Here is a 16,744-nt window from a genome sequence, read left to right as displayed (position 1 = left end):
GACCGTGGGTGAGTCTGGAACACAGAATAGAGCTGGCTGCCTTGTGGTGTGGTAACTCTGGCTTGTCATAGACGAGTTGCTGATGAAGCTTGTGGTTTATTGACGATCTTTAAATGGCCCTGGCCATTAAAGCTCAGCCAGTAGTCCCAGTGTTTTTCCTATCAAGTGCATTCAGTTTTTTTCATGGAGAGTATTTTAAAAAGCAGATTCTGAGATAGTTACTGATGTCACGTTGTTATAGGTGGTAACTTCCCATGTTAGTCACAAATTGATAGGGAGCTACATCAGTTTGTGACCTTCACAAAAAAAAATAGATTTTTCTACCAAGACTCTGAAAAGAACAAAGCCTTTTGAAAGTCCCTGAAAGCCACAGTTTTATGTAATGTTATCCCTTAAAATAAAAGAAGTTGCTATTAATTGTCTTTTGTATTACCATGTGGGAGTTTTAATTGTTGGAAATATTTAACAAATTCTTGCAAGTTCTAACAATGAACTACCCAGATTTGTCTTTGCAGCAGTCAGTCAGACTTTTTTTTTCTCCAGAACAGAAAAAAATGAAGATTTTCCAAACAAAATAATTTTAAGAGAAATGTATTGTTGTTTATAATATTTGCATTGTGTTAATACCTAAGAACCCTGTTGTACTTAGCGCTGTACAAACACTTTACATTGTACAAACACAGGAGCTTACAAATCTATGTGTATGACAAGAGACGACCAATGGATACAGACAGACAGATGGGGAACCACAGGGAAACAATTGGCCAGTTTTGGTCAGTGTAATAGGCAGGGGTCACATCACTCCATCTTTCTAAATCATTGCCAAGTTTTTTGTAGCTATTGCAGAGAAGAAAAGATTTAATATTATGTGACAGATGATGATGATGAGGTAGCTATATGGATGTTTGCTGGGCGCTTCTTGTGCGGGCAAGAGGCTGCATGGAAGAAAGCACAATGGTGCTTGTTTAAAAATGTAAAAAGTGGGTGATGAAGATTGGCATCCTTGTTTAGTAGAGGTGAGAGCCAGCATCTTGTTAGTGAATGAATGATGATAGGCAGGGTGAGGATGGGCTGTGAAGGGCCGTGAAAGAGAAGGCAAGTAGTTTGTCTGACAGGATGGAGAAAGAGGAGCCAGAGGAGGGATACAAAGAGGGGGCTGATGTAGTCAAAGCAATAACCTTGGAAAGTGACCTTTGCAGCAGTATTTTGAATGAATATGTGCAGGGCAAGACATATTTGTCAAGGCTAGAGAGGGGATTTTGCAGCAATCAAGACACAAGATGATTACAGACTGAAAGGGTGATGGTGTTGTGCACAGGAAGGGCAGGGAGAGAGAGAGATTAGGAGCTCTATTTTAGCTATGATGATCTTAAGCTGATAGCTAGGTATCCTTGAGAAGATGTCAGAGTGACAGACCAAGATTATAGTTTGCACAGGAGATGGCTAGAATAGGAGGTAAGACAACTAGGAGAGAATGGAATCACAGATGACAGAGAATGACAAGATATCAAGAACAAGAGCCTGGTTGAGGTTGTCAAGTTGGTAGAGGAAGATAGAATACTGGTTCTCAACTATGGCCAGGAAGAAGTCAAGAGAGACATGTTTCATTGGACTACAAGGGGGTAGAAGTTGGATTGGAGAGGCTCTAGGGTGGAACTGGAGGACAGGAACTCCAGACAACAACTGCTAACAGTGAAATCAGTGCTCTTAGAGATGAACTGGAGGAGGGAGATGACCCCACTTGCCTCTCCCACTATGTCTGAAAAGTAGCAGAGAAAGTCTAAAGTATGCTTGTATTGAGAGGGGAAAGAGCCAGAAGGGAGCAAAAGGTGGAGAAGAGTAAGGGAGGGGATGAGTGGGTGAGAGGGAGACCAGGGATGGGATAGGATTACTGGGGCAAGTAGAGAAGTTGAAGGAGGGGAGCAAATGAAAAAACTTCAGAGTCCAAGACACAGGAGAAGGAGGAGATTGTTATAGGAGGGGAAGGGAAAATACTAATTTGACAGTTTTTTCTTTGAAGGAAAGGTCAGGATCCTGTGAAGAGAGAAAGAAGTAGAGGCAGGATGGTGAGGGAAGGTATTAGGAGGAGTCAAAGATGGTGAAAAGGTGACTGGGATTGTGGACATGGGATTCATATAGGATGGAGAAATAGGTGTTTAGCTAGGAAAATGTCAGAACTGAAGGAGGAGAGAAGAAATTTGTGGTGGACCAGTCAGCCTGGTCACAAGAGTTTCACTAAAGATGCTCCATAGTGTGATAGCAGTAGTGGAGGAAGTGGATGTGAAGGATGAACCAGAACAGTGGTTGTCCTTTGTGCCAGGAGTGGGGACAAAAAAGTCAAATGGGGAGGAGAAGGAAGCCTGGTTAGAATCAACAACTATGTCTATGGAAGAAAGGGAGGAGAGGACTGAGAGCTTCTCTTCTTCTATCAGAAGTCATGGACTGTAAGTCACAGATAGGTTGAATGATGGGGCAAGAGGGAGGTGGCAGATGAGTAATGTTGTAAGAGACCAGATGACAAGCAGAGAGGGGGAACTCAGCAATGGGAAATCAGCAAGAGAGCAGTGCTTGGTGAAGACCATGTCAAGTGAATGGCCCATTTGGTGTGTGGGAGAGTTGAAGCAGGGTTGCAGGTTGAATGAAGAGGTGAGAGCCAGGAGGCATATGGCTCTGGGGATGGATGGCTCATCAACACAGAAGTTGAAGTCACTGAGGATAAGTTTGTGAGATTGTGAGGCGAGGCAGAGAGCAGGCCAGGAGTCAGTTAGAGAAGAAGACCGATGGGGAGGAGTTGGGTAGATGGCAGCAGCATGGAAGTGGGGAGGAGTGTAGGGCTGGACATAGTGCTGTTGAAAAGAGGAAGAAGAATGGAAAAAGGGAGGAGAAAGGGGCTGAAAATGGTAGGAATGGGAGAGGAGAAGCATGGCCTGATCCAGGGTGGGGAGTGTTCAAGAAGGTGGAGACCCCTAATAACAGATGATGTGAGATGAAGAGACCCAGGTGAGATGTGAGCTGAAGAGACCCAGGTCTTTTTGAGAGCCAGGACCTGGAGGGATCAAGATATGAAGAGGCTGTGAAACTTTTGATAGAATGGACATTCCAGAGACAGCAGGGGAAGGGAAGGGATGGCATGAGCTTAGAAATGGTGGCACCACAGGGACGGAGATGTTAGCGAAAATCAGTGAGGAAGGTGGACAGGGTGGAGGGAGGGCCAGGTGGGGCATATGCCACCAGAGGTGGTGAAGATGTGGATATAGGACCTGGATGAGAAGAGGGTGAGGATTGTGATGAAGAGGAGTAGGTTGAGCTGATGGGAACTGTGGATGGGTGACAAAGAAAGGGAAATGGAGCCAATGGTGGGGGGAGAGAGAGGGCAGAAACTACAGTGCAGAAAAGAGTGTGGGGAGAACCATGTGAGAGGGGCAGATGGACATGATTACAAACAAATTTATCACTGGATCAATAAATGGGACTCCGTAAAATCAATAGCAATGAGTCAATAAGCAATAATTCAAATGAGATATTATGTGAGTCAATTACTGAACTCCATAATGAGATTATTTTAGAACTGATTTAAAAAATAGATCTATTCTGAAATGGACAGCACTGAATAAATTGAATTATTTAGAAACATTATCATTATCTCAGATGCACAGGTGTGTATATGTTTTTTAGTTAGGAAACTGATTGAAAAAGCTTTCAAAAACTTGGCCTCATCAGCAAAGTAATTCAAGTTCCCTGTAATCATGTTAAATACAAGACTAATTATTTTCCTGCAGTTAAATATTATATTAAATATAATTCAATTCTGATCGCTTACCATGCTGCTGCTGCATGAATATTTAAAAGTTAGTAACTTTCTCAACAGTCTGTACATGTTATAGTAGCTGTTGTTTATCACTGTGCCTTCCACTGGGTGAGAGGAGGCTGCATTGTTGTTTAAAGGTTAATTTTCACCTTACACATTAAATGACTTTATTTTTAACATTTTAAATGTAAAAAATAATTTTCTTACCCCCTTTGCATGAACTACACTGGTAATAATTAATTTAATTCTACAGCAAAATTAATTAGCACTTGTGAAGTTTGGTGAGTAAGGCCTTGTCTACACTACGAGAGTAGTTCGATTTTACTTAAATCGAATTTTTGGAATCGATATTGCAAAGTCGAACGTGTGTGTCCACACTAAGGACAGTAATTCGACTTTGTGAGTCCACACTAACGGGGAAAGCGTCGACATTGGAAGTGGTGCACTGTGGTCAGCTATCCCACAGTTCCCGGAGTCCCCGCTGCCCATTGGAATTCTGGGTGGAGCCGCAAATGCCTTCTGGGTAAAAAAAAGGTGTCCAGGGTGCTTTTGGGTAACTGTCGTCATCCGTCCATCACTCCCGCCCTCCCTCCCTGAAAGCGCCGGCGGGAAATCAGTTCGCGCACTTTTCTAGTCAGTGACAGCGCGGACGCCACAGCACTGCGAGCATGGAGCCTGCTGCAACCATCACTGCAGTTGTGGCCGCTCTCAACGCCTCGCAACTTATCATACACCTTTCCCTGAGGCAGATGCAGAAAAGTCAGGCGAGGAGGCTACGTCAACGCGGTGATGGCCTGAAGTCTGAGAGTAGCACAGACCTCTCAGAAAGCAGGGGACCCAGCGCCGAGAACATCACGGTGGCAATGGGTCATGTTGATGCCGTCGAAAGGAGATTCTGGGCACGGGAAACAAGCACTGAGTGGTGGGACCGCATAGTGCTGCAGGTCTGGGATGAATCCCAGTGGCTGCGAAACTTTCGCATGCGGAAGGGAACTTTCCTGGAACTTTGTGAGTTGCTGTCCCCTGCCCTGAAGCGCAATGACACCCGGATGCGAGCAGCCCTGACTGTCCAGAAGCGAGTGGCCATAGCCCTGTGGAAGCTTGCAACGCCAGACAGCTACCGGTCAGTCGCGAACCAGTTTGGGGTGGGCAAATCTACCGTGGGGGTTGTTGTGATGCAAGTAGCCAAGGCAATCGTTGATGTACTGCTGCCAAAGGTAGTCACCCTGGGAAACGTGGAGGCGATCATAGATGGCTTCGCAGCGATGGGATTCCCAAACTGCGGTGGGGCCATAGATGGAACTCACATCCCTATCCTGGCACCGGAACACCAGGCCAGCCAGTACATTAACAGAAAGGGCTACTTTTCCATGGTGCTGCAAGCACTGGTGGACCACAGGGGACGTTTTACCAACATCTACGTGGGATGGCCGGGCAAGGTTCATGACGCTCGTGTTTTCAGGAACTCTGGTCTGTTTAGACGGCTGCAGCAAGGTATTTACTTCCCGGACCACAAAATAACTCTTGGGGATGTGGAGATGCCTATAGTCATCCTCGGGGACCCAGCCTACCCGCTAATGCCCTGGCTCATGAAGCCCTATACTGGCGCCCTGGACACTGAAAAAGAACTCTTCAACTACCGGCTGAGCAAGTGCAGAATGGTGGTGGAGTGTGCTTTTGGCCGTCTCAAGGGGAGATGGAGAAGCTTACTGACTCGCTGTGATCTCAGCGAAACCAATATCCCCATTGTTATTGCAGCTTGCTGTGTGCTCCACAATCTCTGTGAGACCAAGGGGGAGACCTTTATGGCGGGGTGGGAGGTTGAGGAAAATAGCCTGGCTGCTGATTACTCACAGCCAGACAGCCGGGCGATTAGAAGAGACCAGCGGGAAGCGCTGTGCATCCGGGAGGCTTTGAAAGCAAAGTTCCTGAGTGAGCAGGGTAACCTGTGACTTTAAAGTTTGTGTATTGAGAAGCTAAACCTGCCCCCATTTCTTTGCCCAGTTAATGTTGACTATCCTATCCAGTTACATACCCCCTTCACCCCACTTCCAACACACATTTCAAAATAAAAATAGTTCTACTTTGTTAAAGCACACCGTTTTCTTTAATACTGTATTCGCGGGAATTTTTTAAAACTGGGACGCAGACTGTGGTGCGGAGCGGGTGTACTGTAGTGGCGCGAATGCAGCTTCTAAACTCAAGGATTGACAGGCTCCGCTGCGGTGGGATGGTTGTTTCAACGGAGCCTGTCACCCCTCCTGATAGGGACTGTGTGTATGGGGGGGTCTATGTGACTTTGTGGCAGGGGGAGGACGGTTACAGATCCCCTGCTGTGTGGCTCTGTGATCCTGCCTAAGGACCGCCGCTTAAGATCTGTAACTGCCCTCCCCTGCCACAAAGTCACAGAGCAACCCACCCCCCACCACATAACATGAAAACAACCTCCCAGACTAACCAGGGTAACTAGTCACTGCATCACTGCACTATGTATGTGCCCTGCTGCTGTGCCTGCCCCCGACTATATACCCTGCCAAAGGTGACTGTCCTGTCGAATTACCAACCCCCTATCCCCCCCTCCTGCAAAAGAACATGATGGAAACAGTAGTTAACAGAAACGTATTTTTTATTATCAACCAAACATGGAACTGGGAAAGTGAAACTTGGACGGGGGCTTGTGTCAGGCGGGAAGGAAAGAACTTGTCAAATTTTGGGGAATGAGAGCCTTCTGCTGCTCGAGCTCTCTGCAGGGGTGGAGTGAGAGTTAGCAGGGACTCTGCCGCCTCTCCTTCTGTGCACTTTGGGTGAGGGGAGTATGGGACTTGGTGGCGGGGGAGGGCGGTTAGAGATGGACTGCAGCGGGGCTCTGTCCTCCTGCCTCCGTTCCTGCAGAACATCCACAAGGCGCCGGAGCATGTCCGTTTGCTCCCTCATTAGTCCAAGCAGGGTTTGAGTCGCCTGCTGGTCTTCCTGACGCCACCTCTCCTCCCGATCCATGTTGGCTTGGTGCATTCGGGTCAAGTTCTCCCGCCACTGGGTCTGCTGTGCTGCCTGGGCTCTGGAGCAGGCTATAAGCTCCGAGAACATGTCCTCCCGTGTCCTCTTCTTCTTATGCCTAATCCGCGCTAGCCTCTGGGAGTGTGATGACAGGCTAGGTTGTGAGACAGTCGCAGATGGAGCTGTGGGAATGGGAAAAAGGGAGTGAATTCCTCAGAAAGATAAATGTAGTTGTGAACAAAGAACATAGTCTTTCTCTGTTAACAAGACCATGCACAGCACCTCTCACATGCGCACTCAGCACAAGGTCGAATTCTCGGCCTTCGCATTCAGTGCCTGGGGTCTTCTACAGCACATTTGAGAAGCCTCTCAGGAGAACGGAATTTCTGTTGCAGGCAGACATGGTAAGCCGTAGACTTGTGGCAGCTTAAAACTTTAATATTAGCAATGGCCTCATTTCACATTGAAATCAATGTCAGTCCCTGCTGCCAGCAATTCGGCAAGCAGGAAGTCTGCTCCTGTCCCACACCCTCGCGGCTGTCCCCGGGAACGATCCCTTTCGGCTGCCCCTCTCCCGCCTCCACCGCGTGGCTGCAAACCAGCGGTTACAGTTCTGTAAAGGAACGGCAAAGCAGTCCCAACACTAACATTCCCCTACCTCATTCAAAGCAGGTCATCATGAGCGACATCACCCTCATGAGGATCTCTGACAGCGAGAAAGAGAGAATGCTCCGGGAAAGCCTGCAAAGACCAGGGCCGTATGCCGCCATGCTGTGCAGAGCAATGATTCCAGAGTACTTGATAGTCTCGTGGCGTGGCAACGTGTCCTACTACGGAGGACCCAATAAGGCCGCTCTCCCCAAGAACCTAATGCAGCGGATTTCCAATTACCTCCAGGAGAGCTTCCTCGAGATGTCACAGGAGGATTTCTGCTCCATCCCCGGACATATAGACCGCATTTTACTGTAGCTGCTGTAGCAGTGACTAACCAGTAGAGCGGCTTGGGCAGGACAATCATGCAAAACCGGACATTGCTAGATTTTTTTTCAATAGTTGCACTGCCCATGACTGAACCGTTAAGCTAATCAAACTAATCATGAGAAACCCATTTTTTAAATTGTTAATATTCCTGTTCTGTTACAAATAAATGTTTAGATTTTTACAACACTTACTGGCTGATCCTTCCCCAGATTCTGTGTCCAGGGTAACGGCTGGGGAGGGTTGGTAGGGGATCTCTGTAAGGGTGATGAAGAGATCCTGGCTGTCGGGGAAATCAGCGTTGTGAGCGCTGTCGACTGCCTCGTCCTCCTCATCTCCTTCCTCATCTTCCCCGTCCGCTAACATGTCCGAGGATCCAGCCGTGGACACTATCCCATCCTCAGAGTCCACGGTCACTGGTGGGGTAGTGGTGGCGGCCGCACCGAGGATGGAATGCAGTGCCTCGTAGAAACGGGATGTCTGGGGATGGGATCCGGAGCGTCCGTTTGCCTCTTTGGTCTTCTGGTAGCCTTGTCTCAGCTCCTTGATTTTCACGCGGCACTGCGTTACATCCCGGCTGTATCCTCTCTCTGCCATGTCTTTAGAGATCTTCTCGTAGATCTTTGCATTCCGTCTTTTGGATCGCAGCTCGGAAAGCACGGACTCATCGCCCCACACAGCGATGAGATCCAAGACTTCCCGATCAGTCCATGCTGGGGCCCTCTTTCTATTCTGAGATTGCACGGCCATCACTGCTGGAGAGCTCTGCATCGTTGCCAGTGCTGCTGAGCTCGCCACGATGTCCAGACAGGAAATGAGATTCAAACTGGCCAGACAGGAAAAGGAATTCAAATTCAAATTTTCCCGGGGCTTTTCCTGTGTGGCAGTTCAGAGCATCCGAGCTCGTACTGCTGTCCAGAGCGTCAACAGAGTGGTGCACTGTGGGATAGCTCCCGGAGCTATTAGCGTCGATTTCCATCCACACCTAGCGTAATTCGACATGGCCATGTCGAATTTAGCGCTACTCCCCTCGTCGGGGAGGAGTACAGAAGTCGAATTAAAGAGACCTCTATGTCGAACTAAATACCTTTGCGGTGTGGACGGGTGCAGGGTTAATTCGATGTAACGGCGCTAACTTCGACATAAACGCCTAGTGTAGACCAGGCCTAAGTCTGATAAGCATCACATGAAGAAGAGTGCTTGAAAGCATCAGATTAAGTAAATAGAATATTCAAAATATTTCCAAGTGCGGAAGCAGGAGCCAGGTGCTGAAAGACAATATTTGTGTGTGTGTGTGTGTGTGTGTGTGTCAATATATAATTGTGTGCATGCACTAGCAGGCATGTATATGTCTCATTTATGTAATATGAATGAGAGAGGTTTAGTATATATTTGTGAGGGAAAATCCCAGTTTGGGAATGATTAAAATATCTGAAAGAGAAACAGAGAGGAGAGTGGGGAAGCAAGGTTAATTGAGGCCACAGCTCAGTCAATCACTTAAGCATATGATTAACTTTAAGCACCTGCATTAAGTCAATAGAACTTAAGTATGTGAGAGAGCCTGACCTTGCATTTGTTTGTGTACCCAAAGCTTGCATTGACTTTCATTTATTATTTTATTACAAGAGTTTCTAAAGGCCACAACCAACATTGGGGCTCCACTGTATGTACAAAGAGTAAAACAGTCTCTGCCTTGAATAATTTACAATCTAAATAGACAAGATAAATAAAAGAAGCATTACTGCCTCCACTTTGCAGATGTGGAAATAAGGCACAGAGAGATAATAACTTGTCCAATTCACACAGGAAGTCTGTGGGCTTCAGAGTGATTAATTGAACCCAGACTTAATAGCTAGTGCCTTAACCACAAAACCATGCTTCCCCCTCTAGAAGGATACCACTGAGTGAAACCACTGAATTTTTGTGGTCTGGGTTTTTTCCACTCATCCAGTTTAAGCTGTTTGGTCTATATGTATGGCCACCATCATTATAGTAACTGAGTGCCATTCAACAAGGACCTGATCCAATGACCAGTGAAGTCAATGAAATGACATTCTGGACACCAGCTCTCATAATGATCCCCCACTGACGATGGCACACTTTCCTTATCTGATTTTACATTTTAACTTATTCTGTTTTATGTTTTGAGATCTTTGTCACAGTCTTAAGTGGACTGGAAAAAATTGTCTGACTCTCAGACATAAAATGCTTAAGATAAAAGTGAAAAGGTGAGAAATGGAAATGACAATCTAATTTTATTATTCATTTAAATTAAATATATCCACAAATGGTGTGCCCAAAGAAACATTTCAATTACTGGATCTGTCTGTCTCTGTCTCTCTCTCTTTGTCTCCTCCCCAACCCCCACCAGCTCCCCTATACTATTTGGGGTAAGCATATTACATTTTCTTTAACAGTCACCTTGTGATGTACAGAAAAAAGTACCCATTTTTTCTATGGACCAAGAAACTAAATATATTGTGTTTTTAAATCTTGTTAATTATTGTTTTTGTGTGAGTGGTTGGTTTTAAAGCAATAGAAAGATAATCAGTGGTAATTGTTACTATGCTTAAAATAAAACCATTTTCCAGGTTTATTACAACTTGTTCTTGGCTGCTTTTCAGGGAGGTGACTAAGAGAATGGGTGCTAACATAGTGGGATAAGGAGGGGCTTCCAGCCTTTGGGAGATGGGAGCGTTCAGCACTCTTGCCTGGATAGAGTCTCATTCCTTCCCTCTCCTGAAAACCCTCTCTGGCATCCAAATACACACATCACAAGCAATCCCAAGCTAACAATAAAACAATTTTATTTTCCTAAGACTTTGATTTAGCTTCTTAGTGTTAAATTTATAGTTTATCAAAGAAGAAAAAGAAAAAACGGGAATGGGAGAATTAATCTTGATTTCTAGGAAGATTGGTCTCAGATAGACTTAGTCTAGTTATAATATATAGATATTATGTTCCAAATTAGTGTTTAATATTATTCTATGTAGACAAAGAACTGGAAAATAGATTCCTTTTCTCTTTCTGGAAGAGCGACCTTTGTTGTATAATTAGAATTTTTTTTCTAATCTGAATGGGACCAAAGATATATATGTACAGTATTTCCAAACAATTTCATCATGTATATGAGTCTGTGCTATGAAGCTAAGGATAATATAACAATGAAATCAATTTTAAAATAACTATACATGCTCTTTTTAAAAAATCATTTAACTTAGACTGGCAGTCTGGTTCATATGGCATGTGGGTTGTGAATCCCTGAGACTACAGGTTCTATTTCCAGCATTGTTCAAAAATGCAAGAATGAAATATCTTTCAAATCTCTTGACTGTTGAGAATTGTGATTGGAGTATAACCTCTTTGCACTGGGGTCTGAGAAAAATAAATATTGAGCTTTGATTGGGTATATTTTTAACTGACACATTTCCCCTGGAGTGATTGCATCTCAGAAGACATTTGACCAATTTGAAGTAGTGTGCCTTCCTGCATTATAAAATGCTGCATGCTAACTTGATGAGGGACACTAGGGGATGGCCTGATCTGTGAATATATTCATGATTGCTTTATGTGCTTATGGTGATGTCTTCTCTAGGTATCATTTGAATATAGGGTCGTCATGACTATCCTTTTTTCAGAGTAACAGCCGTGTTAGTCTGTATCCGCAAAAAGAAGAACAGGAGTACTTGTGGCACCTTAGAGACTAACAAATTTATTAGAGCATAAGCTTTCGTGGACTACAGCCCACTTCTTCAGATGCATCCGAAGAAGTGGGCTGTAGTCCACGAAAGCTTATGCTCTAATAAATTTGTTAGTCTCTAAGGTGCCACAAGTACTCCTGTTCTTCTTATTACTATCCTTGCCACTTTGCTCGCCATCCACATGAATGGAACATGGGGGGGGGGGGGAAGAAGAGAGAGAGAGTACTGGACACAAAGTCCCTGCTTACACTTCTGAACCAGGAGCAGAGATTGAGGGAGGCCCCTTTATATAGCGCATGACCATGATACAGACTTTATTTAGGAGTCCTATAGAGAGCTTGATTAGCAGCCATCATCAATTAGACTTGAGAGTGGCTACCATGCTCCATAAATATGCAATATGAGCTTCTTTTGGGACAAGAGATTTTAGAGTTGATCAGATTTCAAAATGAGCGAGTCATGAAAATGACACTTCTATTCTGCAGAAGCTGTTGGAATATAGATTAAAAATACCAATGCATTTTATTTCCGGTGGAGGACATTACATAAAGCAAACAAAATATATCTGCACTGGATGCCATGGGTTCTAGAGGCGCAATAAAGCGTGGCATGGTGTCTGAATAACTGGAAGCTTCATAGCTTTGAAATCATAGTGAAAACTCCTTTTCTTGCATATTTAAAAAAAAAATCTTAAATGGATTTGGCACGTGAGCCTTGCAGCACCCGAAAGAACGATCACAACAAATATTAACAAAACATTGGAATGCATTCCTAAAAGGCTGTCCTAGAAGTACAGAAAGTATAATATTATATTTTCATTTGGCCAGCCTGTCTCATATGTTGGTTATTTAAATTACCTGGTTAGAGTGATAGCTGGATCCCAAGTAGGAAAGCCATTGAGGTTCAACAAATAACTGTCATTTCACTGACTTTCAAAACAACATTATGTAAATACACAGTAATGAGTTCTCACCAGGAGAGAGAATTCAATAAGGGCTTTTTCCTGATCATATGCATTGTCTAAATTTGAATTCTAATTTTGTTGTTAGCTTGACATTTTTGGTAAACAAGTATTAGGACATAATGAGCAGGACAATCTTGAGTGGTACAGTATGAAGTGTATAATATCAGAGGGAATGACATAGGAATATCAATGATTCCAATGGATGGTGAAATTTTTAGAATGCAACTCTGGTATCTTATGCAAAGAGTCTTTCTAGGTGGAATGATAAGGCTAGTTGTTTTAATAGTGTATAGTGATCAGGGGTATTTACAGTGTCATTTGTGAAATGTGTCAGGCTTTCTGTTCATACTCTGTCACCTCTAAGACTTATGCATACTACTTTATTCTGCTTAATCAAGTGAATTTCACTTCTGATAATACTTTAAAGTCTGGTTCCACTCTGTAAATTGACTCATTAGAAATGTTGTCATTGGATCCCAGATTTATTGTTTCTCAGTTACTACATATCAAATGTGCTCATTGTTTAACAAGTATTTTTTTTCTATGAGAGTTAAGTTGAGTTCTTTCCTATTGGGCATTGTCATCAGTACAAAAGGTTCTACAGGCTAAATTATCTCCAGTGGGGTTATACAGCTGTATCTGATTGGAACTTAATAAACAATTCTGTTGATGTTGCCCAAGAAGGAATATAATTCCGTTCCCTCTCCCTTAGTTGTGTTGGCTCTGCAAGAGGTAACATGAGTAACAAGCAATACAAACTTATTTTTCATTATAAAAGTCAGAAGATAGGACTCTGAATACATATAGGGAGGAAATCTATTGAGTAAGAAGTTGTCATGTGAGGCCACTCACCAGGCTGCTGTCCTAGACACAAATGTTTGATACCATGTGCTTGGCTAGGTGGGTCTGGACAGTGTCTCCAGCTCTGTACTTCCAGGCACAGTCTTGAAGTTCAGATCCTCTAACTAGCATCCCTTCATGAGATATGGAACTCTGCAGTCCAACTGGTTAGGCCCTGAAACTAGTGCTGGCCCTCCCAAGGCTCCCCATTAGCAACTGCATGCTCCCCAGAGTTCCACCAAATCTTTGGACCCTCTGGATTCTTGTTTCACCCTTCAGAGACTGTGACAGTTAATTCAAGGGACACCTAGACTTTGCAAAGGACTTTCTAAACCAATCACATTTTACACAGACAAAACAAAAGGGTTATATAGAGCTGTGGAAAAACAACAAACACCAGCATGCAAACCATCCATCCAGAGTGCTCCCTACTCTGAGAGCTTTGGGTTTTAGTCAATCTTTTCAGTCTCAGGTCCCACTTTTTTTCCTAGTCTTGTCTTCTGGTTCTCATCTCTCTTCTAAAAAGGCTGGTAAGAGAACCTCACACTTACAAAGTTCCAGCCCCCTCTGTCAGCTGACCTCATATGCCCTGTCAGGTAATTCATTGCTTGGTTACAACCTACCTAGTGTGCAGAGTAGGAAAACTGATTCCCCTGGGCTGCAGCCACCTCATTGTCCTAAGGTGCTTTCATTTGAATGGTAGACCATCCAGGTTAATGACTCTTGTTTGCTCTCCATTGTTAGCACACTACTTGTGGGCTCAGAGTCTTTGAATATCACAGTACAATATGAATGTTAAAAGGCAAAAGTGAAGTCGCAGTCCAAATTACAATCAAAACGGCATTCAGAAAACAAAATGGAGCTTGCAGACTGATATAGACTTATTCCAATTTACACTAATCTGTCAGAGTTGCTTTTCAGAATAGTACCACACTAGAAGGAAATAGATGCAAACATACTACATTTGGTCATAATTAGAAAATGAATAGCATATTTAATATGTGGCTATTAACAGTCTAGGATTACCAACAGAACTGAAATGAGTTGTTCACCAGTTTAATTCTGGGTTGTAAAGCCTTTCAAGAGGCCTAACTGGTTGGCTCTCCACTCTGTCAGGTTTATTGGGTCTAATCCTGAGGTCCTTACTCAAGGATACTCCTATTGACTTCAGAGGGAATTTGCCAATGTAAAGACTGTGTAGATACTAGAGCTGAGCCAAAATTGAGATTAAAAACTCAGACTGCCAGACCAAATTTGGCAATTTCAGATTTGGACAAGCATTCATCAAGGAAGAAAAGCATTAATTTACTGGTGTAGCTAATATTAGTGTATCCCAGAAAAAATAGAGTTTTAGAATATCCGAAGTTTGAGTAGATGGAAAAACACAGGCAACATGACAAACTTTTAGATTGTCCTAAATGAAATTATCCCCTCTTGATCTCCTCTAGCAAAAACTAAGGACGTTAGCATGTGGCCAGTGGAGAATGAGTGACCAAATCATGCCACCAAGCAGTCAAATATTTCATATTATTGATGTCCAGATTCTGTTACCCTTACTGACATTAATATTCACACTGACTGCAGTGGGAGTAATCACAGAGTAAAGTACTGTTCAGTGGGTCTGATCCAAATCCCACTGATTTAATAGGATTTAAATTGGTCTCAACTGATGGGTTACCAGAATATGACACTTTAACAAAGCACAGTTGAATCCAGCTGCTCAAGTCAAAAGGTATATTTTGAACAACATTGTATGGACACTAGAATTCTCGACTTCAGTATAACGGGAGATGTACATGGTGTTGTGGGAAAACAGAATTGTACTATTAGAAAAAAAGAACAGAGGGCAAGCAATATATGAGTATTTTTCAAGTACACCAACTATGCTTGAGTTTGAGAAGAAGAGGTAGGTGGAAAGGCATTATACCCATGAAACCACTACTATGTCTTGGCTATTCCAGAGATACTGTTATGTATAATTAACTTCAATGTATGTTCTTGAACCAGGCTTGCTTGACAATTTTTTTTCATGCTTTAAACTTTGTTCCTGTTGCCATTTTCCCCCTACCAAACATTTCTGAAAAACATAATTTGTTGTCTGATATATCCAGGTCATAAAACAGACCATTAGCTGTAGAGTAGTTACAGTTTGGTGACCTTGCTAGGGCACCAAGAATTTATCTGCTTGTGTTCAGAGAGTCAACAACATTTGAGTGTTTAACAGAGAGGATTTCCACTTGTAGAGTAGCAATGTAACTTTTATTTTGAAATTTGTAATTCGTTTCTTTTCATTAGTTTATTTCCTTAACTCTCATAACAGTAAAACCTCCTTCTTTAATTTTAAATTCTGTGCATATTTGTGAACATTTATAGAAAATGGCAATAACAGTGTGTACTATACCTGATGATAAATGCACCTGAGGAGAAAAATTTGACTTGAGTGCTGCCAATACAACTGGTCTTTGTTAAATACATATTAGAGACTTAAGTGTTTGCGAAAAGTTGCTAAAAATGGCAGCCCTGAAAACTATCACTTAGCATCTAAAATGACTGAGACTCTAGGTCAGATCCATTCAGACATTCAATTCTTCGCTTTTCCTTCTGAGTTTGCTAACAAAAATGTCAATGAGGGAAAGTGATTTTTAATGTCTAATGTTGGTATTTGTCCTCTCTCATTGTACACAAGCCTCTGAGGGCTTTTGGACACCAGCATCATTGTCTAGAACTATTAAATTACAGGTGTCGGTGAAAAATTCTTATTGATGTAAATGATGCTAGCTAAAATTTGAATAGCATACAACAGTTTTTAATCTATTGCACAGAACATGACTGACAGCCCTGGCAGTCTGGACTATTGGTACATCCAGTATTTGGTAAAGATGTCAATGCAAGATGAGGTCCCTGGTCTCATATACGGGGAGGGAGCACACTCAAGAACAGGGGTGGCTCTATGTTTTTTGCCGCCCCAAGCATGGCAGTCAGGCGGCAGTCAGGCGGCGTTCAGCGGCATGCCTGCGGGCAGTCTGTGGTCACGCAGATTCAGCAGTGTTTCTGTGGGTGATCTGCCGGTCCCGCGGCTTCGGCATACCCACGGCCAAATTGCCACCAAAACCGCGGGACCGGCGGACCTCCCGCAGGCACGCCACCGAAGGCCACCTGACTGCCACCCTCACAGCAACTGGCAGGCCGCCCCCCGCAGCTTCCCGCCCCAGGCATGTGCTTGCTGCGCTGGTGCCTGGAGCCGCCCCTGCTCAAGAACATCTCTAGTTTGATATTTAGACTGACCATTGACTTAAAGGGGACGTTGTGCCCATTCCTGCTGCAACATTATTAGTATTTCTACTCTCAGCATGACTATGCAATGGACAAACAACCTGCCCCTCCATGAGAAAAGGTCATGAAAATTCACTCTGCCATTGGAAGAAGGTGAGAAGAGAAAACGTCTGTATATTGTTT

The 16,744-nt window shown here is 43.7% G+C and overlaps 1 protein-coding gene across 1 annotated transcript; it reads right to left on the bottom strand.

The window, feature by feature from the left end:
* Window positions 1–6,499: 6,499 nt before the first annotated feature.
* On the bottom strand, window positions 6,500–8,294 carry LOC128837334 (uncharacterized). Its single transcript, XM_054028425.1, has 2 exons — window positions 7,978–8,294; window positions 6,500–6,987 (listed from the first exon to the last, which is right to left on the bottom strand). The coding sequence occupies exons 1-2, from the start codon at window positions 8,147–8,149 to the stop codon at window positions 6,512–6,514; spliced, it is 648 nt and encodes a 215-aa protein (XP_053884400.1). The 5' UTR covers window positions 8,150–8,294; the 3' UTR covers window positions 6,500–6,511.
* Between the last annotated feature and the right edge of the window lie 8,450 nt (window positions 8,295–16,744).

Source organism: Malaclemys terrapin, chromosome 4 (assembly GCF_027887155.1).
Source record: "Malaclemys terrapin pileata isolate rMalTer1 chromosome 4, rMalTer1.hap1, whole genome shotgun sequence".
In the NCBI taxonomy this organism is placed as follows: domain Eukaryota; kingdom Metazoa; phylum Chordata; order Testudines; family Emydidae; genus Malaclemys; species Malaclemys terrapin.
This window is presented reverse-complemented; position numbering and strand designations above follow the sequence as displayed.